The sequence below is a fragment of the Typha angustifolia genome, chromosome 5 (assembly GCF_048772165.1).
Source record: "Typha angustifolia cultivar Huaian chromosome 5, ASM4877216v1, whole genome shotgun sequence".
NCBI lineage: Eukaryota > Viridiplantae > Streptophyta > Magnoliopsida > Poales > Typhaceae > Typha > Typha angustifolia.
In genome coordinates, this window is record NC_133243.1 from 7,863,726 (window position 1) to 7,890,873 (window position 27,148).

At 38.6% G+C, this 27,148-nt stretch overlaps 4 protein-coding genes, 1 long non-coding RNA gene and 1 pseudogene across 7 annotated transcripts; 1 reads left to right on the top strand and 5 right to left on the bottom strand.

Annotated features, from left to right (window-relative positions):
• Window positions 1-271: 271 nt before the first annotated feature.
• On the bottom strand, window positions 272-4,437 carry LOC140760051 (probable glutathione S-transferase DHAR2, chloroplastic; annotated as a pseudogene).
• A 760-nt stretch (window positions 4,438-5,197) lies between these two features.
• Window positions 5,198-6,230, top strand: LOC140760052 (uncharacterized). The gene has a single exon (XM_073096843.1). The coding sequence runs from the start codon at window positions 5,292-5,294 to the stop codon at window positions 5,841-5,843; it is 552 nt and encodes a 183-aa protein (XP_072952944.1). The 5' UTR covers window positions 5,198-5,291; the 3' UTR covers window positions 5,844-6,230.
• An 868-nt stretch (window positions 6,231-7,098) lies between these two features.
• On the bottom strand, window positions 7,099-9,855 carry LOC140760480 (RING-H2 finger protein ATL46-like). Its single transcript, XM_073097454.1, has one exon. It carries the CDS (start codon window positions 9,270-9,272, stop codon window positions 8,061-8,063), a length of 1,212 nt encoding a protein of 403 aa, XP_072953555.1. The 5' UTR covers window positions 9,273-9,855; the 3' UTR covers window positions 7,099-8,060.
• A 407-nt stretch (window positions 9,856-10,262) lies between these two features.
• LOC140760509 (uncharacterized) lies at window positions 10,263-13,012 on the bottom strand. Its single transcript, XM_073097496.1, has 3 exons — window positions 12,824-13,012; window positions 11,967-12,475; window positions 10,263-10,703 (listed from the first exon to the last, which is right to left on the bottom strand). The coding sequence occupies exons 2-3, from the start codon at window positions 12,436-12,438 to the stop codon at window positions 10,657-10,659; spliced, it is 519 nt and encodes a 172-aa protein (XP_072953597.1). The 5' UTR covers window positions 12,439-12,475; window positions 12,824-13,012; the 3' UTR covers window positions 10,263-10,656.
• A 1,747-nt stretch (window positions 13,013-14,759) lies between these two features.
• On the bottom strand, window positions 14,760-18,873 carry LOC140760210 (protein RICE SALT SENSITIVE 3-like). Of its 3 annotated transcripts, none has more exons than XM_073097069.1 (7): window positions 18,614-18,873; window positions 16,264-16,317; window positions 16,026-16,184; window positions 15,822-15,927; window positions 15,685-15,726; window positions 15,537-15,593; window positions 14,760-15,403 (listed from the first exon to the last, which is right to left on the bottom strand). In XM_073097069.1, the coding sequence occupies exons 1-7, from the start codon at window positions 18,649-18,651 to the stop codon at window positions 14,939-14,941; spliced, it is 921 nt and encodes a 306-aa protein (XP_072953170.1). In that variant the 5' UTR covers window positions 18,652-18,873; the 3' UTR covers window positions 14,760-14,938. The 3 variants fall into 3 exon arrangements, with proteins under 3 accessions (XP_072953170.1, XP_072953169.1, XP_072953168.1); XM_073097068.1 differs by lacking the exon at window positions 18,614-18,873 and adding an exon at window positions 16,425-16,646 and having other exon boundaries at window positions 15,861-15,927; XM_073097067.1 differs by lacking the exon at window positions 18,614-18,873 and adding an exon at window positions 16,425-16,646.
• A 2,208-nt stretch (window positions 18,874-21,081) lies between these two features.
• LOC140760213 (uncharacterized) lies at window positions 21,082-26,797 on the bottom strand. Its single transcript, XR_012104343.1, has 3 exons — window positions 26,496-26,797; window positions 22,938-25,471; window positions 21,082-21,777 (listed from the first exon to the last, which is right to left on the bottom strand). It is a non-coding gene; the product is annotated as an uncharacterized lncRNA (long non-coding RNA).
• Window positions 26,798-27,148: the final 351 nt, after the last annotated feature.

A 27,148-nucleotide genomic window follows, 5' to 3' on the forward strand; every position in this document is an offset into this window, starting at 1 on the left:
AAATTAAGTTATACTCATGCAAAGCCTCTCTGAGAAAGTGTGAAGTGAAGAAGATTTGAAAAATCAACAAATGGTGGCTTTCATGATTGTTTCTGTTGGTTGCATTAATTATGGATTCCCAAGAAAAAGATGGCAAGCAATAACACTTTAGAATCCAATAATTTTCACGAGGAAAAAAGAGTTCCATGCTAATATCAAATATAGTTGATACTTTTCTAGAAAATCTTCGTATATAAGTGTTCCGTGCCAAACCCAATTAGGAAGGCAAAACTGAACAAAGAGTAAAGAAGTTATAGATTTATAATCAAAGTTGATCATTCTAAAGGACGAGACAACATTTAACTCTATAATGACAAGTTACAGGGTGAATGCTTTTACAGGAAACACAATAAGTTGGTAGCATCTCCAAAACACGTACTTTACAACTTTAGCCAAGTTACTTATGCCATGACTTTTGGACGCCATCCAGCAATGACATCATCTGGCAGAGCTCGAGTCTTATTGAATGAATCCCTTGAGAAAATTGACTGCAGCATCCAATTTGCAAAGTCAACAACCATTGTGATACAAAATAGAAAGTTAACTGTTTTTATGGAAGGAAGTACACTGTTTTGCAGAAGATACAACCAGTCAGTCATAAGTTCTCAGATGAAACATAGTAAAATGACTTAGCATACAAAATGCAATTTTCATGAATAGTGAGAATTCACAAACCTCAAATGATTAAACATACCTTCATATAGGTTTTTACATATGAAAGCGACTCTGGAACAGACCACTTCTTATAATGACCTAGAGCAATCTCCATATGGTAAAGCTTAGGTCCAAGAGACAGATCAGCAGCAGAAATCTTGTCACCATTGATAAATGGACCCTAACCAAGAAACATCACTTAAAATTTAATTTCATCTCTTAGATATGCATTCTACTCCATCTGTTCCTTTTCCTACGAAAATGGAATAAAAAAAACTTTGCAACAAAATATAAAGATTATTCACATAATCAGAGATATTATTTAATAACATATACCTTCTGTTACATGGTTCAATCTAATTTGTTCATTATGCACAGAAATATCAAGAAGAGGTGCCTTTGTGGGATCAAGAAAAGTGACAGGTTCCACAACAAGCGGGCAAATTTGCTCTATTTGAGCTTCTGTCCATCAACTAGGCACAATGAAATCTTAGACTTCTATATCCTGGAATGTTTCATATTGTCTCTGGAGATAGAGAAAATTGATTGCGTCATCAAAAAATAAATTCAACAGCGGCTTGCCCTTCAAGGACTTACAATTTGGCATGAAATTGATTTCAGATTTCAGAGACTTAAATATCATGGCTCTATTTAGCTAAACTGTACACTACATATTACTACTACTTTTGACACGAATCCACGAAAAAAAGGAGATAGTAATTCTTGTCAAATATGCTAAAAATTTTTTGAGCAAGTGTTCCACCTGAATGCCATTGGCATCAATGTAAGTGGGATCAAATGTCATATCAAAAAATTCTAGATGACATTTGTCAAAGAGACTTATTGAAGTCTTACGAGAACAACGACAGATGGCAATTTGCTCCTAGTGGCGTGACTGAGTGAGCATATAATAACTCATAAGCTTGAACTCTCTACAACCAACTAGTTCCCAGTGCAAGCAAATTCTAAATAAAGCTGAGAACTGATCATACAGTTCTTAATTCAATATTCCACTAATTTTTACACTTAAAAGTGTTAAGCTTGTTGTTGCTTGAATGGCCACGAGCAATGACTGATAAGATCAATCTCTAAAGTCTATCAGGTTCAATTTCTGATCAACCTCAGTGGCTTGTTTGGCTGAGAACTCATACAGATCCATCCACTTCTTGAGCGGAGGTAATAGTTGTTTTCTATCACTAACGCTGCAATAATTGATGATATTGATGAATAGCTAGGTCATATAGTAAGAAAAGACAACACTTTTTTCAGATCCAAACTTTCTGATATTTCACAATTGAAAGTATTGCACAGTGTCCAGTTGTCAATGTTCATCTATGTGCATATCATATGTAAACTAACCAAATAACTGGATTCTGCATGCAGTACAGCTTAACTCTGCTCAGTCCACGTATGTAGTCTTCTCAACCATGAGAAGGGATCACCAAGGTGTTATTCCAACCACGAGTAATAACAAGAACTTAGATAAAGGTTACCAAATTTAAGAAGCTAAAAGCTAGTGAATAAGAAAATTAATAACTGCTACTTATCTACTGCACTAACTTTATCTTCATCATTGTAGAGAGGCCAAAAATGCTAAATTATCCACTTTGGAAACTATATATCTCCATGTCAGGTTATGTTAAAGCTGCCATCTTTAGGACACATACAGCCTCCATAACAGGAAGAGAACTGCTTTTAGTCAGATGTTACTCATATGGTTGTGTGCAAGAAGGCAATGGTATGTATAGTAATACCATCAAAGAGAGATCTAATAAAAAATGGAGTCAATAGATTCTAGCAAGTTCCAGAATCTAGATAAGGAAACTGCAATATAAAGTTTTAAAAAATGGTTCAAGCAGTGAACCTCAGAAAATGAAATGAAGATCCTAACAGTCAATTTAACTTGTACTCTGAATTACACATTGTTTGGTGATTCAATATATAAATTCTAAACCATCAAGAAGGTTTTGATGTACAATAAATGAAATGAAGATTCTAACAATTAAAAACAAACTCAAGATGAGACTCACATATGCATCAGGCAAGTATCATATTGATAAGTGAATCTCAAAGAAGAAGAAGAAGAAGAAGAAGAAGAAGAAGAAGAAGAAGACGGCGACTAGATATGACATTAGCTGATTAGTTCACTCACATTGTCCTTTAAATAATCATTAAGAGTTGCCAGCTCACTGACTAACGCCTGCTCTGTTCCATCATTGGGGTCTTTGCTTTTAAGAAACCCAATGAAGGTGGAAAATTTTTTGAACCACTGCAGAAGAAAAGTCAATTATACTCTTGGTGGAAGTAATTATATAATATAATATATCGCAGTTAAAAGCAAAAACATAAAGCAGACTGCCACTGCAAGGAGAGTTTTTCTAGGATATCATACATAATGACACGGACAAATCAGCCAGACAACACCATAGGATCTAGCAAAAACCTCAATAGGAAATAACTTGATCTTTGTCCTTTACCATAGAAAGAAACTGCATGTTGTATTATCTATGCTACTTCAAAAACTAAACCAAAGAAGTCAAATCAAAGCTCAAGCAGACAAAGATGTGAAGAAGTCGTCATTCAACAGTACTGCTAAGGGCTAACTTCATCTACTTAGAAATAACCATATAGAAACAGAACATACATTGAAGCCTTGTCTGGTGGAGTTGTCAAAGGTGGTTCAGGGTATTTTTCTTCTAATGATAGAGTAATTACATCTGAGTCAGCAATCCACTTCTCCTCAAATTTGAGAACTGGGACTTTACCTTCTGGACTGATTTTTAAAAACCTGGTGTAACAAGTCAACAGAAAAGTTGCCACTCAAAAAATCAGACAAAGTAAAATTTTTGAAACATTATCAACTTAATATTTTTCTTCTCAACCAACAATTAAAAAGCTTTTACCATTCTGGCTTGCTGCCAAGATCTACCAACTTCATGTCATAAGGCAGATGTTTTTCCTCGAGTGTCAAAAGAACCCTTTGTGAAAAGGGACCTGTGAACATAACGCACGACAACCAATAGTGCAGTCAGTAAACATGGACTGATATCAATTTTCGCACGAGAGGTAAAATGCAACTAATAGCAACTATGCCTTTCTGTCTAATTATCACTTAGTGCGTGTTTAGTTCCATAATCAAATCCTTTATAGGTGATAGGAAATTGCCTTTTGCACTAATCTCTACATGCTTCCTTAATTCCAAACTGCAGAAAAACAAAATCAGAACAATTTTTAACTCTTTTCTGCGATTTTGCTTTCCCACATTTTACTTGGGTCGACCACACAAAGGTAGAACTTCATTTGATTACCAACCTTCTTACTTCTAAACATCATCGACTTCTTTCTCCTATGCTACTCCGATAATTTAGTGTTCCAAACGACATAGTGAACAATTTCCACAGAATCTAACGCATCGGAACAATCACCGCACTTAATTGAAAAGAGAGCACTCACAGTCGCCGAGGCGCCCGGGGACAGTGAGGGAGGCCTTGACGCATACTTCCAAGGGGGGATCGGCGGCTGCGGCAGCCCGCACGGATATCGTGGCGCCGCGGTGCGGCACGAAGGCGGAGACAGGGGAGATGGCGCGGAAACGGAGGCAGGAGGAGGATGAAGAGAGGGGCCGCAGGAGTACAGCGGCGGCCATCGGATTCGCAGCCGTCGCCGCCGACATCGTTCGAGAAAGAGCCGATTGGAATGGGATATAGCGTGGACGGTGGGCGGTGGTTTGGAAGCTCCTCGCGGGGTTTATAACTGTTCATCACGTGAAATACACGTGAAAAGCCCGGCCCGGAAACGTATTGGGCCCCAATAATTAATATCGGGCTTTACTAAATTTTAATTGGATCGGCCTAAGAGAATTAACTATTAACTAATAGCATAACTTGGGATGGAGACAAGTGGTAGAGTCTTGGATTAGCTCAAAAACCTCTGACGACAAGGAAACAAACAAACAAACAAACGTCTATATATTCCTAGCAATCAACTGCAGCACAAAGAAGAGAGTTAGAAGCTTCTTGTGTGATTCTAGGAAGCAAGAAACAACTATCTTCCAAGCTACCACAGTTGTTTTCATAGTTTACTTGGAAGGAACCAAAGACAACTCCTCTTCTTGTGGAAGAAGAGTAAGGTAGTCATCTAGTAATAGTGATAATTTATGAGTTACTTGTAACGCTTAACTAGAGCTCTCTTGGTCCTGGGACGCCGCCACTAAAAGAATTATTATTAACTTTGTTACGTTCTCGTAAGTCGTAACGCGTATTATTGCTAATTATTTCGACCTTTTGCTGAGTTGATGTGCCACGTGGCCCTTCGTGCCAACTCATCGACATCTTATTTCCTTCGGAGGCCAGGAGGGCAACTCTCCTGGCTACACACTGTCGAGGCCCGAAATCATTGGGGGGCGAGAAGTGGGGCCCGGAACCACGCCCAATCCCGTTGGAGAACCGCCACGTCACCCGTCCTACCGTTGACGCGATTTAATCCTATTAATTGCCTCCTCCTCACCGCTCCCAAGAGAAGGAGAGGCGGAGAGATTTAAACGGAGGAGAACCTACCCCGACGTTAGGATTAAGGTTCCGGTATTCTCGGCCGGAGCCATGGAGGCGGAGAGCCAGTCGGGTCCCCTCGAGGATAGCTCGGCGGCGGAGGCCGCCTTCGCCCGCCGGGGGTGCTGCTGCTTCTGGATCCCTTGGTCCGGCGGCGAGAGGTGGGAGCGGATCCAGGGCGGTGAGAGATCCGCAGAGGAGCGGTTATCCCCGCCGCATGCGGCGAAGGATGTGTGGTGGAGGAGGGGGATCAAAGCTCTGATGAAGGTAAGGGAATGGTCGGAGCTCGTCGCCGGGCCGAAGTGGAAGACCTTCATCAGGCGATTCAACCGGAACCCTAGGAACTACGGGGGCGGAGGAGGCGGAGGCGGAGGTGGAGGCGGGAGGTTCGGATCCACGAGGTTCCAGTACGATCCGCTAAGCTACGCTCTAAACTTCGACGAGGGCCACGGGGCGAGCCCCGAGGGGGACTACACCGGATACCGAGACTTCTCCACGCGATTCGTGGCGCCGCCGGCGTCGGCAAAGTCGTCGATGGACCTCGGCGGCCGCGACGCTCCGCCGCTCTTCACAACAGCCGGCAGCAGCGCCGCCGTGCGCTGAGGGTTTGGTGGTGCTATCGTGCGCCGGAGGGAGCTACGAGGTGGGAGAGGTCAAATTGCATACGCTACGTTTGTTTGGATTCCATCCCCTTCCCCTTGGTCAAAAAAAACCGTCGTTCTCATCAGCGTTGGCTTCGTCGGCAATGATAGAAAAATCCACCGGTATAAAAAGCAAAAAAATATATATTATATAATACTGTTTTAATCCAATTTATTCATTTTGTTGTGTTAAATCTAAATGAATTGTACTAGACACAGTGTGATCATTATATATATATTGTTTTATTTTTTTTTAATTCTTTGTTTGAATTATCTGGAGCTTTTCTTTTGATTGTGACAATTATCGTTTGTCTTGGATAATGAGATAAGGAATTAGTTGTACTCTTAACTTCAGATTGTATCTGTTGTTGGCTTCATTAACTTAAACCAATGCATGCATTAGTTCCAGCTACTGGGCTTCAGAAAACCTTCTCAGTATATATAAAGCCCAGTATACCTCCAAAAATCCCAATTGAGAAAACCCATCAAGAAAGAGAGAGGGCCCATCAAGACAAGATGTTATATCTTGCTGCAACTAAACTTATGACTTAATAAACAAAAGTTATCCAAACTCAAATGTTTGGATCTCCATGGAATCTGCGAGAGAATTACTTTATTCTCTTCTTGATAGAAGAGGGAAAAATTATGACCTCCAACATATACTCCAGCCTTTTCTTTTGTTTCATATGGGAAAGATTACAAAAACCTGGCACTCAGTTCATAGATTTACAAATAAACAAAACTAGAGGTGATTAATTTAACTGCCAGTTTCATTAAATTACTCTCTTTTCTTTTTTAATCATGAAAGACTCGGTCCTCAAAGTCTTTATTGCCTTGTACTAGCCCATGGCAGATCTTGGATCCATGCGCAATCATGTGATGTAGCATGAGGAGTATAAGAGTGCCAGAATTTTACTTTGAATTTCCCAAATCATAGAGATAGTCTACCTCTACATCACATTCTCATCATACTTTATTTTTTCTTCATATTTTATATATCCAATCAAGGATTTAGGTAGCTGAAATGCTACTTTATTAAGATTAAAACTCAATCGACTGTGATAATTGATGCTTAATGTGCCTTCTATAAGAAGGAATTGATAGATGAAAGGAGCCATGGATAGTTTTGTATCAAGAAAAGGGGATGGCAAAAGAGACTTTAAGAAAAGAGCAGATGATTAAAGGAGTAAGAAGAAAAAGAGATGCACAATTTTGAATTCAAGTAGCAAAAGGTTGAGTTTGTATCGCCTTTATTTGGTCAGCTGAGCAGAAGGATCAAATGGTCCAGCAACTATAAAAGTTCTAGCCCTAGGTTTTCACTATTTCTCAACCAAAAAACAAAAGAATTCTGATAAGTCGAGCCACAAAGTCTAGAATTACTTAACTATACATCCAAAATAAACTAGTAAGCTTCTATCCATATAAATGTATGTTCTGTAGTCTGTACCTACATATACAGGATTGCAACACCAAAACAAGCCAAGGATTTACTCCTTTTGGACAAAGAAGCTTAGTTATAAGATGTCCCAAAGGCAAGCACAAAGGACACTGCCACTAGAGGATCATAAGATTTGAGATTTGATTTGTTGTAACAGCTAGGAATCCAAGAAAGAACAGTAGGCAATAGTCAAGCAGCTGGAAGTAGTTTCCAGTGTAAGGAAATAGAAGAAAGAGTTGGTGCTTCCATGGGGCCATTGATGATTAACCAACAGAATGTTTCAGTGTTGGCAGTCATTAGTGGAAGGCAAGATCTCCAGTGTCAGGCAGGAATAGTGCTTCAATTACCTTCTTTTTCCTGGAAATGGACTACCATTACAACAATCCACTGTCTTCACTTTTCCAGTATCTATCATCTTCTCCATAGAATAATCAATTGAAACAACTTATAATCTGAACTGAGTGTACGAAAAAGGTTACTCAAACTGAGAATCTCGGCAAGCTACTTCTATGAAACTTCCAAAAACATGATGATGGATTCAGTCGAAAAAAAATGCCTGCAAGGACATTCTTGCATATATGTGAGCAGTCTAGACTAAGTAAAGTCAAAAGACTAACATAATTATGCTTAAATAAGAAGACAAGAAATGCAATTGAAACTGATGAATGCTAAATAAAGGGGGGGAAAAAATAAGGATGTAGTTTAAGAATTGAATAGCCACCAGAGAGAAGACAGCATTTATCATGGTACAGGCATGTTTTGATGCACCCCCCCGACACTTCTCCCTATCCAAGGCAAGCTCCCATCCACAGCAGGAGAATCTGAAGAGATTATTGGAAGCTTGCCCTTCTTATTAGGCCATTGCCAGATCTTTGACACAGAAAAGCTCTCACCTTTGCTTCTAGCACATATCCTCCTCCCTTCCAAGACCTCATTATTAGTGGAATTTCCACTGACTCCCCTCCCCCTTACACCCCTACCATCTCCATTTCTATTAGGACCACTGCACACAGCAACTTTGAGTTTGACATCACCAAGAACATACTGATAAGAGCCCATGGAGTAGCATCTTCTTGCATCCAAATTACTGCTGCTAGTCTCTCCTTCCTCCCTTGTCACTATACCAGTAGCATTGACATTGACATCCTCAACACCGTCTCTTTTGTTCAGATTCCTGAATTTACCAAGCCTCACAGGGAATACTCTCTTCTCAGCTATTGTCTCGTCCTTCCCTATCGATTTTTGAGCTGGCAAGGAAAACCCATCTTCCTGATCCCCGGAGATGCCCTCCTCCTCCCTTATTTCCCCAAAATCAAACATTGGATTCTCGATTGTGAGACCCGGGACAAAGAGCACTCCCCTGCATAGAGGACATGTGGAGTTGGACAGCAGCCATGTATCGATGCAGTTGATGTGGAAGGCATGACCACAAACCGGGAGGAGCCGGAGCTTATCCTCTTGGGCAAACTCACAGAGGCACACGGCACAATCAAATGGATCCTTGGGGCCTAAAAGCTCCCTGTAAAGGAAGACAGGGAGTGCATCGATGACGGCCTGATCGAGGCCAGAGTCGTGGAGGTGGAAGAGCTGCTGGAGCTGCCGCTGAAGTGCCTCGGTACTTGAGATCTCTGTAGCTTGGTTCCTACTGTAGTTGGATGAGGAGGGGGCTTGCTTCTTGACTAGGAACCTTACCAATAGATGCAGGAGACCGGAGATGAAGAATATGACTGCTAGAATTACTATGATGAAGAGGACTGCTGGACTTATCCTACTACTAGGGGATGATGGTGTGGGTGGGGCTTGGCTTGATGCATACGGCAGTGAGTCTCTCTGAAAGCTATTAAGATGATAAGATGGGAAGGGAGGAAGAGGTGAAGATTGATGAGTTGAGTGAGGTAAAACCCCACCTCTCCTCTTGATTCTAGAGATAAATAGGCAACCTATAACAACCATCTCCTTCCTTGGTCTTGGACCATGACCCAAGTCATTTAATGAAATAGGATTGCTAAAAATTCAAACTTTTTTCTTCCCACCAGTAGAAATCCACCTAAATGAGCCAAAAAGATGATATTCTCTATAGATCAAATCCGGATCATATAAGGGGGGGAAGAGAGAAAAGCTCTGTGCACTAAAAAACAATTTTTTCCTAGCTTTTAGTTAAAAAAACCAAATCAAACAAGTGAGAACATGCCAAAATCACGAGATAAAGGTCGAAACGTTCAAGTTTTACGGAGGTTAGATCCAATATCACACCATGCGTACCTCTAAAGAATCTAGTGATTTAGGAAAGGAACCAAGTTTTCCTTTTTCTTTTTCCTCCTACCATCGTTTCTCCTCCTCCTCCTCTCTTGGTTGATAGCAAAGGAAAAGATGGAAAGGAAAACGAATATTTTGGAAGATTTTTCCTACCTCTGGCTTTGGAAATCCACCGTTTAAAGGAGGGTGGGAGGTTCTCCTTAAGCTCGGTGGAACAGGGGGTAAACTAATCTGGCTCTGCTGCTAAGCTTTACCCTTTGCCCCCCGCCCCCTGCACCTGCAGCAATTACATACATCAGACCCTATAGGGAAAGACCAACAGATCGCCTGCATGCAGGCGTGCAGGAACTTTCTACAGTCCGTCACATTCAAACTAGAGAGGATTTGGGCCTTTCGGGGACTGCCGCGTATAGAGACTGTAGGAAATTTGCGCGGTAGAGGCTCCAGACAATCTTCTTTTCTTTTTTCCCCTTTTTTTTAAGGCCTGGTAGAGCGGTATTACGTCCTTTTCTATTCTAACGAAGAAGATTTTTATTCTCTCTCTCAAAAAGAAAAGAAAAAAAACCCTACTGTTAATTGATTTTTTGTAGGGTTGAGATCTACATGAGGTGTTACAGTGAAAGGGAAAAAAAAAAGAATTCTTGATCAACACCATAATTTTAACAAGATAATTTGAACCCAATCATATTCCATATGAAAATAAGCTGATATTTATTTAAATAAAACTAGCTTGGCAACAGTACATAGATTATATATACACTGGCAAATACCAAAGAAGCCTACCTAAAAGAAAAGTTGAACTCAAATTTACAGTGATATAAACAGAAGAATTGCGTCTAGATGCATATGTACATTGCCGTGGTTGGAACCCAGGCATAAAGATTATAAGCAACAAAAGTTCCTCAAGTAAATCCTCATAACTTCTGGATGCAATAAAGAGTTTCTCAAACGCCTAGCCCCTCCCTTCGTTTTAATGTTTCCTCCTACTCTTTATTCTTTTCCCTTTTTTGTATATGATATACTAAGAATCATCCACAAGGAAAAGAATGCAGTATTATAAGGCCAGGTTGGAGGTGGTTCATCAGCTTTGAAGAGAAGAAAGCCATTCGTCTATAATTTTCCTGCCTTCTGCACAACAGAAACCAAAAGTACCATTAAGACTACATCTATCAAATATAAGTTACAATATGGAATTATAATATCACTATAGTTACCAAACCAGATCGAAATCAGAAAAAATATAATGAAATACGTGTCTTGACAAATCATACAAACAAAAACAGAAGAATTCAACGCAATAATTTAATGAATATTAGCGAAGAGATGAGATGCAAACTCTCTCTTTCGCTGAAGTGAAATCTCCGAGGAGGAATTGAATATCAGATGCCAAAAACTAAACAGTACAATGATCGGTAGGCAACTAGGAAAAGCAAAGTGATGGTAAGTAAGCTCAATGGCGCAGGTACAAAAGTTTTAGCTGGTTGTAAGGAACCATGAACAACTGGAAATTTACAAGGCGACTATAATTGGGCAATCTAGACTTGGAAACATATTGGAGGAACAAAAGGAGTAATTACAGAGAAATAAGAAGAAATCCTTGAGGTGCATTTACTTGCAATGATGCCAGATAATTCCGCCAATAACAATATTAGCATTGAATTGGTTTACTGCATCTTCATTATATACACGGCATACAGTTGCTTCTGACAGGACTCAAAAATCCAGAAGCAGACAAACAAGAAAAAGAATCTTCTCCTGAAAGAAGATACATGTTGCTAGTGCAGAATCAGAAATAAGCACCAAGTAGAACAACACAAAATGCAAATTCACAGACCTTCAGAAAGGGGAATGCATGTCCATGAAAATAACACTGACCACAATTTCACAGATTCATGGGGTAGCAGAAAGGGGCTATTTTTCAGCCATCAGGGTAATACTGATGTTGGATATATGCTTATGAATGATTTACATAAAACATCATAAAAAATATTTTGTTGGTGAGCCAAAGGCAAGACATAGGAAGATGTCCATAATTTATCTTGATCCAGCTGATTCTGAGACAGAATTTAACACTACAAACTCAAGGGCAAAGAAATCTTGCAGCTATGCATCCTCTAACTCGTCTCATCACCTTCAGCAGTCCTGAATTGATACTGACTATTTGTCTCATAGAGCTTAATCAGCTTATTGAGTCCAGAAATGGATAAGTATGGCCATACTTATCACTACAAGATACCTCAAAACAGCGATTATGTCCTACATAGCTAAAAGCAATACTTTGGCAGTTGATTCAGTACTTTAACCTCATATAAACTAACACATTGCTGTAATAAACTGAGCAATTAACTAAGAATTAGTGAAGTGCCGAATAAAAGGATAAGTTTCACTCACCAGGAAGTCTATCATCCCTGAGAATGTTAAGACCCAGCACCTGAGTGTTGGAACTCTCGCCGTGCTCACAGCGACCGCGGCCATAACAAGGCACGAGGACGGCGAAGCTGTCCTCGGTTTCAGTCTCGCCGTGGAAGCCAGGGGCGTGCGGTTCCAACCACCCGATCGACCAGTCGGAATCATCCGAATCCGTATCCGTACCCGACGTCCATCCTCCTCCATCCGAGGGCACTAAAACGATGTCATACTCCTTGTCGATTCTCCTTTCCTCTTTTCTCCGCCGCTTCCTCGTCTCGGTCTTCTTCCTCAACGAGGAAGGCATGTTTGGCCCATTGACTGGTGGAAACTTCACGGAATCCATTTCCCTTAACACGGATGGGAGATCCGGAGAAGAGCTCAGAGATGAATTGGGGGTCTTGGGATCTTTCCGCCCCCAAATCCAATAAGAGAGTCGAGTAAAAGGAATAACCATTCTTCCTCAGGAAGAAACAAAAAATTTGTTTTTAAATCTGCGAAAAATAAATTAAAAACAATCAAAGAGAAACTTCTCATGAATCAAACACCCGTTTTTTTTTTTTTAATTTCTAAAATTAATACGCAAGATCCCTCCTTTTTAAACAATAATTTTTCTGAACGAAACAAGAAATCTGAAATCACAAATAAGTCAAGAGTAATCAGCAAAAAGAATCCCTATTTTTTACTAAATAAATACCCCCCCATTTCCTGGCCAAAGGTAAATCCTTGCCCTGCTCTTTAACAAAGAAAAAAGAATTCGCGGAATTCACAAATAGAAAGAAAGAACCCTAATTCTTCCAAAAATCCTCCATTAATTCCTAACAGAAGGCCCAATCTCTTGCCTGCTCCCTCGAATTCAAGCCCAATCCGGCCCCGATCGAATGGCTCTCATCCCAACAGCCCTCCCCCTTCTCAACCGGACGGTGATCGGAGACTTCCTCCCTTCCCCCAATTTCGCCGATTAGAATAACAAATCAAAGAATTGAGGAGAAGAGAGAGACGATAGATCTAAAATTTTACGTGTACTCCAATCTCGCGTTCCCGCCTTTTATAGCCGCTCGATCTGATCTATCTCGAATCCAGCCGATAATCAACGGCCAAAATCGCGATCACCAATCTCTAGAAACTCACAGCCGTCCAATCGTGCTTCGCCAATCATTAAACTGGCTTGGAATCCTTCGACAACTAAATAACGTTATTTAAATCCACCACTCACCGGAAGCACACGTGTCGCTTCCGCACTGCTACGAAATTATGCCATCCAACTCCGTATCTTGGGTGTAAAATATTGGGTAAAGTTTCCACATAACACCCTGCATTATTAGTAATTATTCAATCCACATTCTGAACCTTGGGACTCCAAAGATCGCTTCTTCTTCTTTTTTCACATGCTCGTTTGATTAAATCATACACGTGTTTTAAACCATCTTTAGCTTTGGGTAGGTATTGCTTGCAGACTTTGTTTACTTACTCCCAAATTATTATTTTTTTACCTTGAGTCATTAATAATATCTCTCGTCTAGATTGCGTGTGAGATATTATATATCCAAATAATTAAATAAAATCTACTTACTAGTTCACGAGGGATCTTGTCCTTTTATTCTTCCTGGCTAATGTGATTATGATGCCTTTTATTCCTTGGTAAAAGTAGTCACAAATCTCAACTTAAATAATGGCAGAACTTTGACCTGTAAAATTTCTGCTGTTAGTATGGCTTCATAGTATCATCATCTATATGGCAGTTTCTTGGAAGGTGGGTGTTTGAATCTTCAAACATAACTTGGGGTTTCTTTGAAAAGTTCAGAATGTTTCAGATGAGGATGCACTTATAATAAATCCTTCCAAGAATCCTTCAAAGCAAGATCACTCTATTGGAGTAGATGTCTTCAGTTGAAGTTGGGTGGAACTTGAAGAAACTTCCTAAGAATTATCTAATGTTCTATAGAAACTTTGAATCACTTGCAAGGCAAGTAGTATTTTGTATTCTTTTTTACCCAGGCCAAACTGGAATTTAGACTAAAGAAATGTTGTCATCTATCTACATATTGGAAACAAGAAAAAGAAATGACAAAGGAGTCTTCTTGATGCATCTACATCACATTCCAAATACTAAGTGGACTCACTATATAACTGGGAATATATTTTACTAGATTACAGTATCTAAAAGGTTTAACATTTTGTGCAATCTACCCTGATATATTGCAATCAATATCTGAATATCTTATCATCTGTCAGGATATGGAGGACCACTGAAAGTAACCAATACTTCCTCAAGGGGAGATGAACTATATGTGATGCAGGTTACACTTTTGTGTCATAAGGGGTCAACTTCATATTTACCATCAATAACTATTATGGCAGGCTATGGGTATTTTAAGTTCTTTTATGTTGTGCAATCTGAAGCTAAACTATTATGATGTGAAGATTTTTAATAGATTAGCTTGAGTCCAATTGGGTCACCACTCATCTGATTGGCTTTCATGCTCATCAAACTCTGAAACTTGACACTAGTTTAATCAAACAGATCATTGGTCACCTATTTTGATGCAACCTCAGAAGAAACAGAAAAACATTTCATTCATCTTACTGAATATTTTTCACAGTTTTCAGGGGACCGTTCAGCATCTTCATCTTCTTTTATCTGCTGAAGCTTCACACTGTTTACTGTCATTTCCCACCTTGGATACCTTTGAATTATAGATAGAACAGCATAAGGGCCCATAACTGATAAGAATGAGACATGCTGTGTGTCCTTCCTCAGGTGCTCAAATATGTTACTAGATTAAAATTGAACCATTTTATTATAATGGTTTGACCTAGCAAGTACCAATAAGGTTACAAAGTAGCTATAATTTGAGTCATATAGGAAAGAAGGAAGCTCTCAATACCAGGACACGAGTCCTTTCCAAGTAGGAAAGTGGGTCATCTCTCTATTTGCATTGGGTTATTACTCACTATTAAAACCCCTCACTTGGTTTAGCCACATTGATAAAATAGGACATTGAGCTACTACTCTCACCACCAAACTCCACACCCATGCCATGCCTATACTCCTCTATCTCCTCCTTGGCCACTCTCTCCATCCCCATGAGCCCAACTGAAGACCTTTGAGTTGCCATGGCCACAGGGATCTCATAGTACGCCGGCGAAGAGGGCCCCGTCGACGGAGCCGGGCTAACCGAGGGGAGCTTCGAGAGAAGGGCTTCAAGGCTGCTCATTGATGGCATGACTCCAATCTGCTGGCTAAACTGATCGTAGAACTCCATCGGTGGCGGTGCAAGCCCCGGGGAGTGGACTTGCAGATTCTCCGGCGCACTCGGGAATGCCGACGACGAGGGATGCGGTAACAGGACGCCGGGGATGCTCTCAAGATAGCTAAACTTCTTGCGAAGCATAACCACGTAGCTGAGGTCCTCCGCCACCTTCATTGGCATGATTGAGATAGAGAGATTAGATGCAATCATTAGCTTGTCATGGGTTATCAAGTAATTGGTCATCAACCATGCACGTATGCATGCATGAGTGGATAGACAAGAGTAGAGTATAGAAGAAGACCTTGCTCATAGCTCCCAATTGTACTACGCCTTCTCTGACTGCTATTAGAGCTATGGTCTGCATGATGAGGATATTAACAAATTAGTTTAATAGCTATAATGCAAGGGGTAAAGGTAACAGATAGTATGCAATATTGTAGTTTGTGGACCTTAATACCAGACTGGAACTGAGCCTCCCATGTCCTTGGATGCTGAAAGAAATGGGTTATAAAAAGATATAAATATTGACAACATTTTGTTTTCTTTGAGACCCAAAACGAGAATCAAACTAAATTGATGAACATACATAATCTGCAGGATTGTTCCAAGTGGAGAGGAAATTGACCTCATGATCTTGGGGCTCCTTGAACACCCATTTGTGGCTGTGATCTGCTGCTACTTTCCCAATCAAGCTACCAAAGGATAAGAGGAAAAGAAGAGGAAAAATTACATGTCAAGAAAGTTCAGTATGTGCATGATACAAAATTGATTATCTCTGTGCTAAACCCACCCTTCCCCATAGTTATAGATCTCATGTGACATCTTGAAGAAGAGCTCGGGTTGAAGGCCTTTCGTCTGTTGTGCTTTACAGTCTGTGTAACCTGCCATGGCTTGCTGTTCATAGGTGGAAGCAGCAAAGTTGCAAAATCCATCTTCCCATACTAGAATCCTATGGTACATGTATACAAACGTTTTAGAGAGAGAAAGAGAGAGTAAAAGAGAGGGGAATATGAAGCAAAAACTCGTACCAATTCCTCCTGTTTCCTCTAGTTCTATCATAAACCCCAGCTTGGAGATCCCATCTGCCAAATAAGATAGAGTAAGAACAATGAGATCCAGATGGTTTAAAAAAATCCACGAATTGCACTTCTAGGCTCTCTTTTTTTCCTCTCTCTTTTTCCAAACTCACTTTGGTGGTGGGTAGTTTCTAGGCAAGATCCTCCAAAACACAGCATACACCCACTGGGAATTCTCATGGATGCACAAGCTTCTCAGTGTGTGTTGCAGAAGATGGGTAAGCGCTAATGGATTGATTTGTTCCTCCATTGCAAAATCCTTTAAACTCTCAGATGGGTATCTTCATAACACCTCTCTCTCTCTCTCTCTACGCTCTTATTTGTAAGGCCACCAAAAGAACTATACTTAGACCAATTATATAACCCTCGCCCCCCCCCCCACCCGCCCCCCTCCCCTCTCTCTCTCTCTCTCTATTGTGGGAGTATAGGTACAGTATTTAATCATGAGATGCATTGCCCCAAATTTTACCGAATGTGATCTCAGGAGAGCCCCACTTTTAATTATTCTCGGTTTCCAAGATCCCTCCTACTCATCTTTGTTTCATCATTACATTTCCGTTTCCCTCTGCCCTCATCTTAGATCACTCAATCTGAACAAAGACCAATCTAATTATAGTTCTAGACCTCAAACTGTGGGGCTTCGTTTTGTCATATGAGGCCCCCACTATCTCCCTCTCTCATCTACATCTGCCACCTAATAATTTGCACTCATTTCATTCTAGAGGTCGTGTGGGGACAAAGTTATAAACTCGGAAAATCTAGCTGATATTAGTAATTTGACTATTTAATTATTGATATCAGACTGCATCTGATGGAATATAAATAAATCGTCTAATTCTAAATCAATCTCATGTCATTTCATGCAGTTCAATACCATCAACCAAAATAGTCAAAAACTATGTCTAACAAAACATAATAGCTCCGTAGAAAATGAATAGCAGATGCATGTGAACATGAGAATTATATTGAAAGGATAGGAAGCAAATACCTTATCTGTACCAATCTCTGTGATGATTCTCCACGTGGACTCAATTTGAAGATGTCTAATTTTTTTGTCTAATAGTACCTACATCCCATGCATAAACATTTGCCAATATTCCTACGTTTTGCTTTTCACAATTATTTAAGTTTCTCTAAGAAACACCTACATTACCTAGCATGCATTTTAACTGTCTTATGTGCATTGTAATCATTCAAAGAAAGGCGAAGCATCAAGTATATGTGAGAAAAAGGTGCACATCTTATAGCTTACTTAGATGCACACCATGGAACAATGGCATGTGAATCTAGTGGTTATGATCAAAGCCTAATCCCTATACATGCACTTTTATCTCAACAATTAGAGGAAAGAAGCGTGATAGAAAGATATATGATGTTGAGCTACTGGAAATGGATTCAGAGTACTCTGTCCTTTGAGATTGTATGATGACCAAAAGTGATTTTAGAGATATCAAACCCCAGTTTTCACATCTCTTTTCCCCCTGACAGGGAAAGCAAGAAAGAACCAAACAGGACTTGTCCACTTTGACCCACACCATCATCACAAATAATCCCCGAGTCTAATCCACATCATTCCATGTCTTGACCCTTCATCGGAACCTAATAAAGAGCCAATGGTACAGTACCAAATAGCTGAGCGAGTGAGTGTCCTTCAACCAAAGTAACCTTTCATGACCCAAAAAGCAAGCCAGCTTTCTTCATTAATAGTACTCACAGAGATGCCCATCTTAATAATTTACCCTTTGTCCTATTTGTGAGTGCGTGGAAAAAAAAATATATATATGTACGAAGATGGAGAGGATCCAAATCCAAGTATGAAAAGTTTAGATGTCCATATACCCATCACATATCTGCATGGCCTGAGACTAAGAGTGACATAAGCAAGAGAAGCCATATTTGTAGTTGATGTTGGATTCCATTTTGATTGCAAGAATAGGATCACATGGATTTGTTTTTGCTTATTATTATCCACATTCGATCTTTTCTTTTGTATGATTGTGGATTACTAGCGACCTCATGAAATGGGGAGCCGGGTATGGATGAAATGGACGGCATGGCAGAGGAGTCTGGTGAAGATAACAAGTGGACTCCTGTCCTAATTATTTAATATCATCCCGTTCCACTCCAAGCCCCATATGCAACAAGAGATATAAATTTTAAAAGATCATTTGAGGGCTTCGTATGAGAAAACTGTGAGCAAACTTCCAGACAAGGGGGCAGATCAATGAGCTATTTACACCCTTAAAGCAGGCAACACACCTTCTTACAATATGCTCAATTTTGCCACAGGAAAAAACCATACCTGTACATTTGTTTGTAAGATGCTGGCCAAGAAGACATTTGCTCAGGTAGAAGGTCTTGCTCTAAAGATGGTAATTTTTTTTGTTTTGACTCATGTCAAGGCCTTAATTTCAGTGCCATCTGTGTTGATACGTGTCTCTGTTGGTTTTTATAATATATCACATCAGGCTCTGTTTGCTCCTGCCTTGGTTTTATTGCATAATTATAGCAGAGTTCTGCATTTCCCAATATGGATTGAATGTTTCTTCCTCTTCCTCTTCCTCTTCCTCTTCCTCTCATTGCCTGCAGGATTGCATAGAATGCCTCATAAAAAAGAGAGTATATACTACGATTTAATGCAAGGTAAAAGTTTGCAATAATATATACCAATTTGGCCATCTGGGCATGTTGACAATGGTGCAATAACAAGACTAAATAAAAATTACTAGAAATCATGTGGATAAGGAATTATACAGCATTTTTCTGGAGAAAGATCGGATATTTATTTCTTTCTTTCCTCCATGTGAAACTGCACAACATGAGCCACCAACTTGCTAATTGTTGATCTATAGAGAAATAAAATAGTGCATAAGGATTGGCATCATTTAACTCTACTATCAATTATACCCACATGCTCAAAGTGAATAAATCTGCATGAGCTGAATGAAAATGAAAGAAAAACATGGAATTGGATTATAAAATGCAGAATAAGGTGGGTTAAAAATTTAAAATGAGAATATATACTCTTCAGGAAAAGATAAGAAAGGAGCTGGTTTGGTCATTGCTGCCTCAAGCCATTGCTGCCAATTCCAACTTCTCTACGGAGGAAAATTCCAAGCTGATCACGTGATGCCTTTTGCTAGTCACATCTTGGCATCTAATTGAAAAGATGGTGCACCTTTTCCCAGCATTTATGCAGGAAAATAGGGTTCTACATAGGACCTTCATGGCTTCCCTCCTGCCAAACTTTTACCACACTCTCTCTCCCTTTCTTTTGCCCACTTTGACTAGGTAGAGCAGTAATACATGATTACTTGGCAACATTTTTACCAAATGAGAGTACAAAAAGCTAACCTAATGATTCGCTTTATCACATCGTTGTAATCTCATGAGAAAGCAATTGCTATACTTGCATTTTGATATTTGTCTTCCTATAAATGAATTTGGGTGTTGTGTTACAAAGACTATTTTTTATACCAAACTAGCCTCTTTTTTTTTTACATTTTATTTATGGAAATAAATTTCACCTCTCAAACTTAATATTAAAATGAGTAAAAAATACTATAGCTATATATAAAATGCTGATAAGTTTAGTATTTTATCTTTGAATAACAATGCCAAAAAAGTTCATTTATAAAACACTTAACTGTTCATCATTTTATGTTTAAAAATATTAAATAGTTGAGCGTTTTGTCTAAAAAAATTTAAAAAAATTTAAAAGTAAAATATGAATGAGCTACAATCTTTCTTTTCATGACTTACGTGTAGTTAGTTTCAAAAATAACTACACTATTTTAATTTATAGAACTCTTCCATATCTTCTCAATTACATACTTTCTGATTAAAATAAATAACCGAGCATAAAATTATGATGTTATAAACATTTTTTTTATATTTTTACCTATAGATCTTAGGTAGTGTTTTTAATAATAAAAGCCTTAATAATTAGCATTTTATGTGTATTATTTTTATATAGTATATTATTGAAATGATGAATATTTTTACTTTTGACCGAATAAAATATTTAGAAGTTACATATTTTATTTAGGACTACGATGGAATTGATCTATTGTTATAATAAGTTTGCCGTGTAAGCTATTTGGATAAAAAGAAAGGAAAAAAAAACTAAGAACAAGTCTATTTGGTCAAAAACTCGTTACAAACTTCAAAATGGTACAATAGTACTATCAGAATTAGGAATCCAGCAGTACTGAAAAGCCTGCTAGGTTCAACTAGTGGAAACAGAATGGGAGGACAAGAGTAGTTTGCCTAGGAAGTTTGGTCTGACCTATGCTACTTTAGCTTATGTGATCTTGTGTAGTGGAGACAAGGAGAAAAGAAAACAATAATGCAAGCATTATGATGCGTAATAGTATTATGATGGCAACACAAAATATAAAGCTCAAACTAAATCTTTACACAAACTCATTCTGAGAAGTGGTATGCTTATTCGATTTGCAGCACTGCCATTAACTTATGTTAGAAGAAGAAAGAAGAGTAATAGAAGACAAGCTAAGCATATAACTTTTGCTGTATGTTTAAAATAGTAGGTAAGCTCCAAACTTCATATATAAAATATAAAGAGCAATGCACTGTTAATTTTCCATAGAAAAGACTAATTCCCTGTAGATGACCAATAAATAGGGAGCAGACCATAACGTAGGCATAGGTAGCACATAACTTTTGCTGTATTAAAATAAGTAGGTAAGCTCCAAACTTCATATATAAAGAGCAATGCACTGTTAATTTTTCATAGAAAAGACTAATTCCCTGTAGATGACTAATAAATAGGGAGCAGACCATAATGTAGGCATAGGTAGCACAAGATAGTAGGCTCCTGTTGATGGACCATAAGGCAGATCTGGATTCTAAGAGGATTGCCAGTACTAATGATTTGCTAAGTTAACAGTATCTGGAGACAGCTTCTCCTTTGGCATTTAATTGCCCACTATCTTGCCCTTCTGGAACTTGATGTGGACTCGCTTGTAGCCTTCTTATCATCCAATAAATGCCATAGGAAAGAAAGGAGGAAAATCCAAATAAATGCTGGGTGCTTTAAAAAATGAATCAGCCTTCTTGGAAAAGATTGACTGAGCTCTGGACCAGAACTAAGGACTGTCACATATATTGGATCCCTAACTGATGGCTACAATTCCAACCACTTTGTGCAGGTCCTGATCTAGTCTTGCATGTTGGAAACAGAGGCATAAAACCAATCAAACAAAGTGGTACTTTTACTTAAAAACTTACTTTGCCTAATTAACTCCATGCTTCTGATCAGCCTGGAATGTTGTTACTTTGCCTAATTAACTCCATGCTTCTGATCAGCCTGGAATGTTGATGGGACTAAGAACAAGTTTAGAGAGTCAATCACTAAGGTTCTGGATGGCTAGCATCATTGAATGAGGAAGAAAAGATAATCATTTTCTTGTCATGACCCTTCTTTTCCCTGGCATTGAAAGAGACCTGCATCAATGGAAGGATGGAATAGGTATCTCAGCTTTGCTGTAGAACATGTGAGCATCATCACTGTAACTATTCCTAGTCTTTCTCTTTGAGTCTCCCCTTAAAATCCTATTCTTTTTTTAGGTAATACTCTTTAAATTTGGTGTTCGTGTGTTTATCTCTCAAAAACTTATTTTTTGTGTGACACGACAGTTAACATCTGAACCATTTAATCTGTGAAGGAGAAAATAATCATTTTTTTAAAATATCAGATTTAGAAGGGTATACATAAAAAATGAGGAACATACTATATATATATCAGGACCAAGAAAGATGAACTTTTAAATAGTTCATTATAAAGTCGAGGAGATGATAGTAGAAAACACCATCCTACTGACAGGAACCCAATATTGGTGATGAACTTGCAGTCTCGCAGCAAGATTCCAACACTGTTTGACAGAATGCAGCTACAGAAGACTACAAGTACAACAAAGATTAAACACAAGAACAGTCGCATAATGTTGCACCAACTTAGGACCACAGTTTTTATCTGGAGTCAACTGCTCTAATTCACCTGTGTTAAAAACTTCTAGTTAATGAAGAACGACGCATTTATGTTACTTTGTTTACAGAGGTGGAGTTGTACCTTGTAAGGATCTAGGTAGGGAAATGCACATGAAATTGATTCTGTTTTAGGGGATTGACAGATGGATCTCTATTGTGTATGATTGTAGTACTGGACAAACAGTTGAATGGCAATATTATGATCAGAAAGACTTGAACCTTATAACACAAGATACTGAAATACAACTGGGAAAGAAAAAATTTCGACTGCCAAAGTTGATTAAACATTCAAAAAATAATCCCACTTGTTAAACACGATACATGGTTGAACAGTTGGTAGAAGATTTTTGAACTAAGATCGAAAGAAATCTGAGTTTGAGCTACCTTATACCAAAGGGCACGAATGGATGGTGTCATCCACCAATATAATAGGAGGACCATCAAATCAATCAAAGGGTGTGAACCATGATATGGTGCCTTAACCAACTATTACCATGACCCTGCAATTGCTATGGACATTATCCATCTACTGACCCTCCTTGCATATTTTCTTCTCTCCCGTAATACTTGAAGCACAAAAGTCAACTCGTGCTCTATGCATCGTTTAACTTTCTCACCTCTTTACAGAAGGGATGACACATGGAAGAGGAGATTATTATGGCGTCGATGATAACATTCTGTGGCTTTCTTTCATTCTTGGTTCCTTGATTGATGGATGCCTCACCAAACAACAAAGAGCCTGCATCAGTACATTGTTTGCTAGCAGGAAAGAGCGAGATCAAATCCCAAAAAGAAAGTTAAGGAGGGAATCACATCAGCAAATGTCAATGATGAATTATCTCCAGCAGGTTGTCAGGGAGATGTATAAAAATAAGAAAGCCTACACTGCATAATGGTTTGCAATTATTGAACAAACTAAACAACTCTAAAATCTTGTCAGGTGGACCCAAAGAGAATTGACGGCTGATCTACGGACAGCAGGATTGATAGAAATTTACTGTTAAATTGATAGAGAAGAGTTAAGCTTTTCTGCTTGTCTGAAAGCTATTGTAATCCTCAATAGTAAATCTACACTATTACCACGATTAACTACAAAGGCACATTGACAGCACTACACCTTTTGGTGTGAACAAACAAGGTCCCGAAGTCCAATATCCATGTATTTATTTTATGTGAGGCACCTTAAACTACGTGATCTTCCTTGTAAACTGTTCATCAACAATAGAAGCATTTACCACAAAGCAAGGCAAACAGTAGAGCAGTAGTTTTATTTCAGAATTCTGCCAGTTTAATATAAAGTATTGTGAGAATTACTTTATAGGCTAATGCATAAAAAGTAATATCATGCAGCGGAAACTCTTGAGATTCCCAATTAGACAGATAATTATTCATATACACCAAGAGTTTCCAGGTAGGAATGCACAATATATAGGATTATTGATCTCCATTGCAAAGATCAGTTACATAATAGAAATGCCACTCTTTTGTCAAAAGAAAAATTGAAATGCCACTCGATCCAATTTATTCATGTGAAAAAATGCTGAATACATAGTTGAGCATGTCGACAAACATATACAATAGATGTAGAGCAATTACTATGTGTTTTTCAAAACTAAGATAAGAACCTAAGAAAGGAATGGCTTAGTTCTAAACTAGAAGAAGACTATCTTCAATCAGGACAGGGGAATGCAGTTCTCCTTCCTGCAAACACATGGAAGTCATCCAAGAAGAATGTTGACTCACATCTATTATGTAGCAATTGTCCTATGCTCAAATTCACACCTACCAATTTGGTAGGTATTTGGTCATGACAATGTTCTTTTTGAAGCGACATCATGGAAGGCAGTAGCCATGGAAGGGCACTCTTGCTAAAAATAAGTCCAGCAAGAGATTAGAACACATTAATTTGTCCCTTCATATGCTTTAGAAGTTAGCCATAGCTTTTCTCCTAAGTAATAGCATTTACCGAACCCATAGATTTCAAGTTAGGCCTGTTCTTTATGTTTATCTTATATGAGTTGTTACAGAATAAAACTTGCAGTCTTTCATGAATCCAAGAATGTACTGCAAGAACAAACAGGTGGGCAAGAATAGACCATGCACTAGTAGGCACACTGATAAGAAAAAAACAGAAGAAGAAGAGAAGCATGTGGAGGTGAAAAGAACAGGAAGTAGCTGCAGAGTTGGAGCGTGGGAAGAAGTACAGAGGAAAATGGAACATTGGCCACTGATATGTATGTTCCATAAGAAAAGAAATGGAACCTTTTTTTTTTCTTATAATTGATAATTGCTTATGATCCAGCAATTGTAATCTCTTCCAAGAAAAAAGAACAGCTAACAAATTATACGGGGAGGTGAGATACGGTTATACCAGTTTCCAACCGCTGGACTCTAGGTTTAGTCTTCAATTCAACTCTCATACTATTGACATATTGGCATCCTGAATAAGCTCGAATTGAGTTAAGAAGTTGATGCAAGTCTCTTGCAAGTTCTGCTATTTTTGTTTGACAGACCATGGGAAAGAAAGAAAATTCTAACAAAACCAAGACTTCAGAAGTTTTTAATAGTATACATCATTAGTCATATAGTATCTAAGTTTATGATTTCCACTGAAACTTTGTCAACATTTGATTGAAGAGATTCTTGTTGTGCCTGGCAATATTTTTTTAACTTAACTTCAGCCCAATGTTATGGATAATGCACTTGTTAACGTTGCCCCACCTCTCCCTTCCAAGTGAATCTCACCTCCACCACTTCCTTCATTGAAGGTAACCTAGATACAGACCAAAGTTTAATCCGTTTGAAAAAATGGCCCAAACTCTAACACGCAGTACTAAAAATACACAACCTTTTGCCATTAATTTAGGCCAACTGTCTCATTATATTGCATAAAAAGAATGACTATAAGAGCAATAAAATTGACACATTAATTGCCAAGAAAAATTCTAGTACGGATAAGCGCAAAAAACTAAAAGCATGACCAGATACCAGTTTTAGACTGATTATTTCTTAGAACCCCCAATTGTTCACCACAACAGTAAGTGCTGACTACCGTCATAGCAACTCTTGCACCATGCACCCTGAACCACAACATGAGCCCTCATCAGGTTCTGACCCAGCAGCAAATATCCCTGCATGAAGCGAATTGGACCTGCATGAGCATATTGGTAGTGTTAAGTGCATCTGAGAAGCTGAAGCATTAGATTTGAATGCAGATAAATGAAGACAAATAATGAGACTTCATGTCATATTTCTAACCAGTTTATTGCAGATAAAATTGCTGCATGGTTGAAACTTGAAAATATACAGAGAAGTCCTAGTCATCCGCATTTCACCAAATTAGGCTGCTAAAATCATTACTAGTTGCTAGTGTAAGTATGATAAAGTGTAATGTTTATATAGCTGGCAGTAACTATATTGTAGAGCTACCGCCATTTCCAAAGTATGTTAATTTCAGAAATGAAGCCAGAAATATCGAATTGCTCAAGACAGTTAGCTCAGTGAGCTACTACATCACTACTGAGGTTCCCATAAGAAATCAAGTTCTTTTTCCTGATTTTCTCTAATTGCCATATTAAAAGATATTAGGAAATATCTTTTAATATCTTTTAATGATGGACTAATGAGGTTACCATAAGATATTAGGAAATATCTAATTGCGGGAAATGGATTTCTCTTTCTGAATTTGCCATATTAGGCTTTGTATCAATATATATGAAGTCAAATCCAATACTCCTAAATCTTCGCAAGTCATGGTACCTAAGCATGCAGTTATGCACGATCAGCTAATCATCTAGAGGCCTGCTCATCTTAAACTATGTCAACCATCCTCATGATATATTAATTGTCAGATTGAATCGTGTGGTAAACAGTCTTCCATGAAGATGTTAAATTAAAGAAAAGACGGTGCTCTTAACAGCATAAACATATTCACATTTGTCCTATCCTCATTTACTCCGATCCAAATGAAGAATATAAGTTAAGAAATGATTTAAGAAAACTGAACGCCACGAGATCGCAACACAGCTGAATGAATCCAAAAAATACAATATATAGACAAATTTATCAGAACGGTAAGACGATTCACATTTAAAAGTGGATTACCCGACACAGCTTATGTAACGGATAGGAGAAGAATTACTCGCATCAATGTATAGACAAAGAGCAAATCTTACTGAGCCTTTCCCGCGCCATTAGCAACAAAACCACTTCAACTGCTCCAAGAACAACACAATAACTGAGCCTTTAAGTCGAAATCGCCTATTCGTAAGCAAGAAGTCGCTCCGAGAACCAAGAGGCCAACACCATTAAGCATCAATTAAAAGGTCTCCGAGAGCAAAGAGGAGTTCAGCGATCTTGGAAGGGGGGAAAGAACGATGAATAGGGATATTTTAACGATTGAAACGAGAGGGGTCTTGATGGGCTTCATCTGATCGAAGAGTTGATCGACAGCGAAACTGGAGGTCCAAATTTTAGGCCTTTAATTTTTAGTCCGAGTCCATGAAAGCCCGCCTTATCGACATCAATTCCTGATATATTTATGTAGAGTAAAATGAAAAATAGTGGCGGTAACGTACAAAAGTAACAAAATAAATAAATAAAGCAACCATACTCTAAAATATAAAATTATAAATAACACCCTGTAGCCGGTAGTTTGTCAATACGACAAATAAAGCCCCTCTTTTTCGTTATTTACAAAGCCACGACTTTAGTTTAACAAAGGGGAGTACTTATTTGTAAATAAGAAGAAGAGAGAGTTTTATTTGTAAATATGGAAATTGTGTTTGTTGCGTTGTGGGGGCTGTTATTTATAATAAAGTCAAAATAT

What these genes read in the sequence shown, in the direction of transcription:
- LOC140760052 (XM_073096843.1), top strand. Translation starts at nt 5,292, where the DNA reads ATGGAGGCGGAGAGCCAGTCGGGTCCCCTCGAGGATAGCTCGGCGGCG.
- LOC140760480 (XM_073097454.1), bottom strand. Translation starts at nt 9,272, where the DNA reads ATGGTTGTTATAGGTTGCCTATTTATCTCTAGAATCAAGAGGAGAGGT.
- LOC140760509 (XM_073097496.1), bottom strand. Translation starts at nt 12,438, where the DNA reads ATGGTTATTCCTTTTACTCGACTCTCTTATTGGATTTGGGGGCGGAAA. An exon ending in CAGGGATGATAGACTTCCTG is followed by an intron (nt 10,704 to 11,966) that starts GTGAGTGAAACT and finishes TCTGTTGTGCAG; the next exon opens with AAGGCAGGAAAATTATAGAC.
- LOC140760210 (XM_073097067.1), bottom strand. Translation starts at nt 16,561, where the DNA reads ATGGAGGAACAAATCAATCCATTAGCGCTTACCCATCTTCTGCAACAC. An exon ending in AGAGGAAACAGGAGGAATTG is followed by an intron (nt 16,185 to 16,263) that starts GTACGAGTTTTT and finishes CATGTACCATAG; the next exon opens with GATTCTAGTATGGGAAGATG. An exon ending in ATCTATAACTATGGGGAAGG is followed by an intron (nt 15,928 to 16,025) that starts GTGGGTTTAGCA and finishes ATCCTTTGGTAG; the next exon opens with CTTGATTGGGAAAGTAGCAG.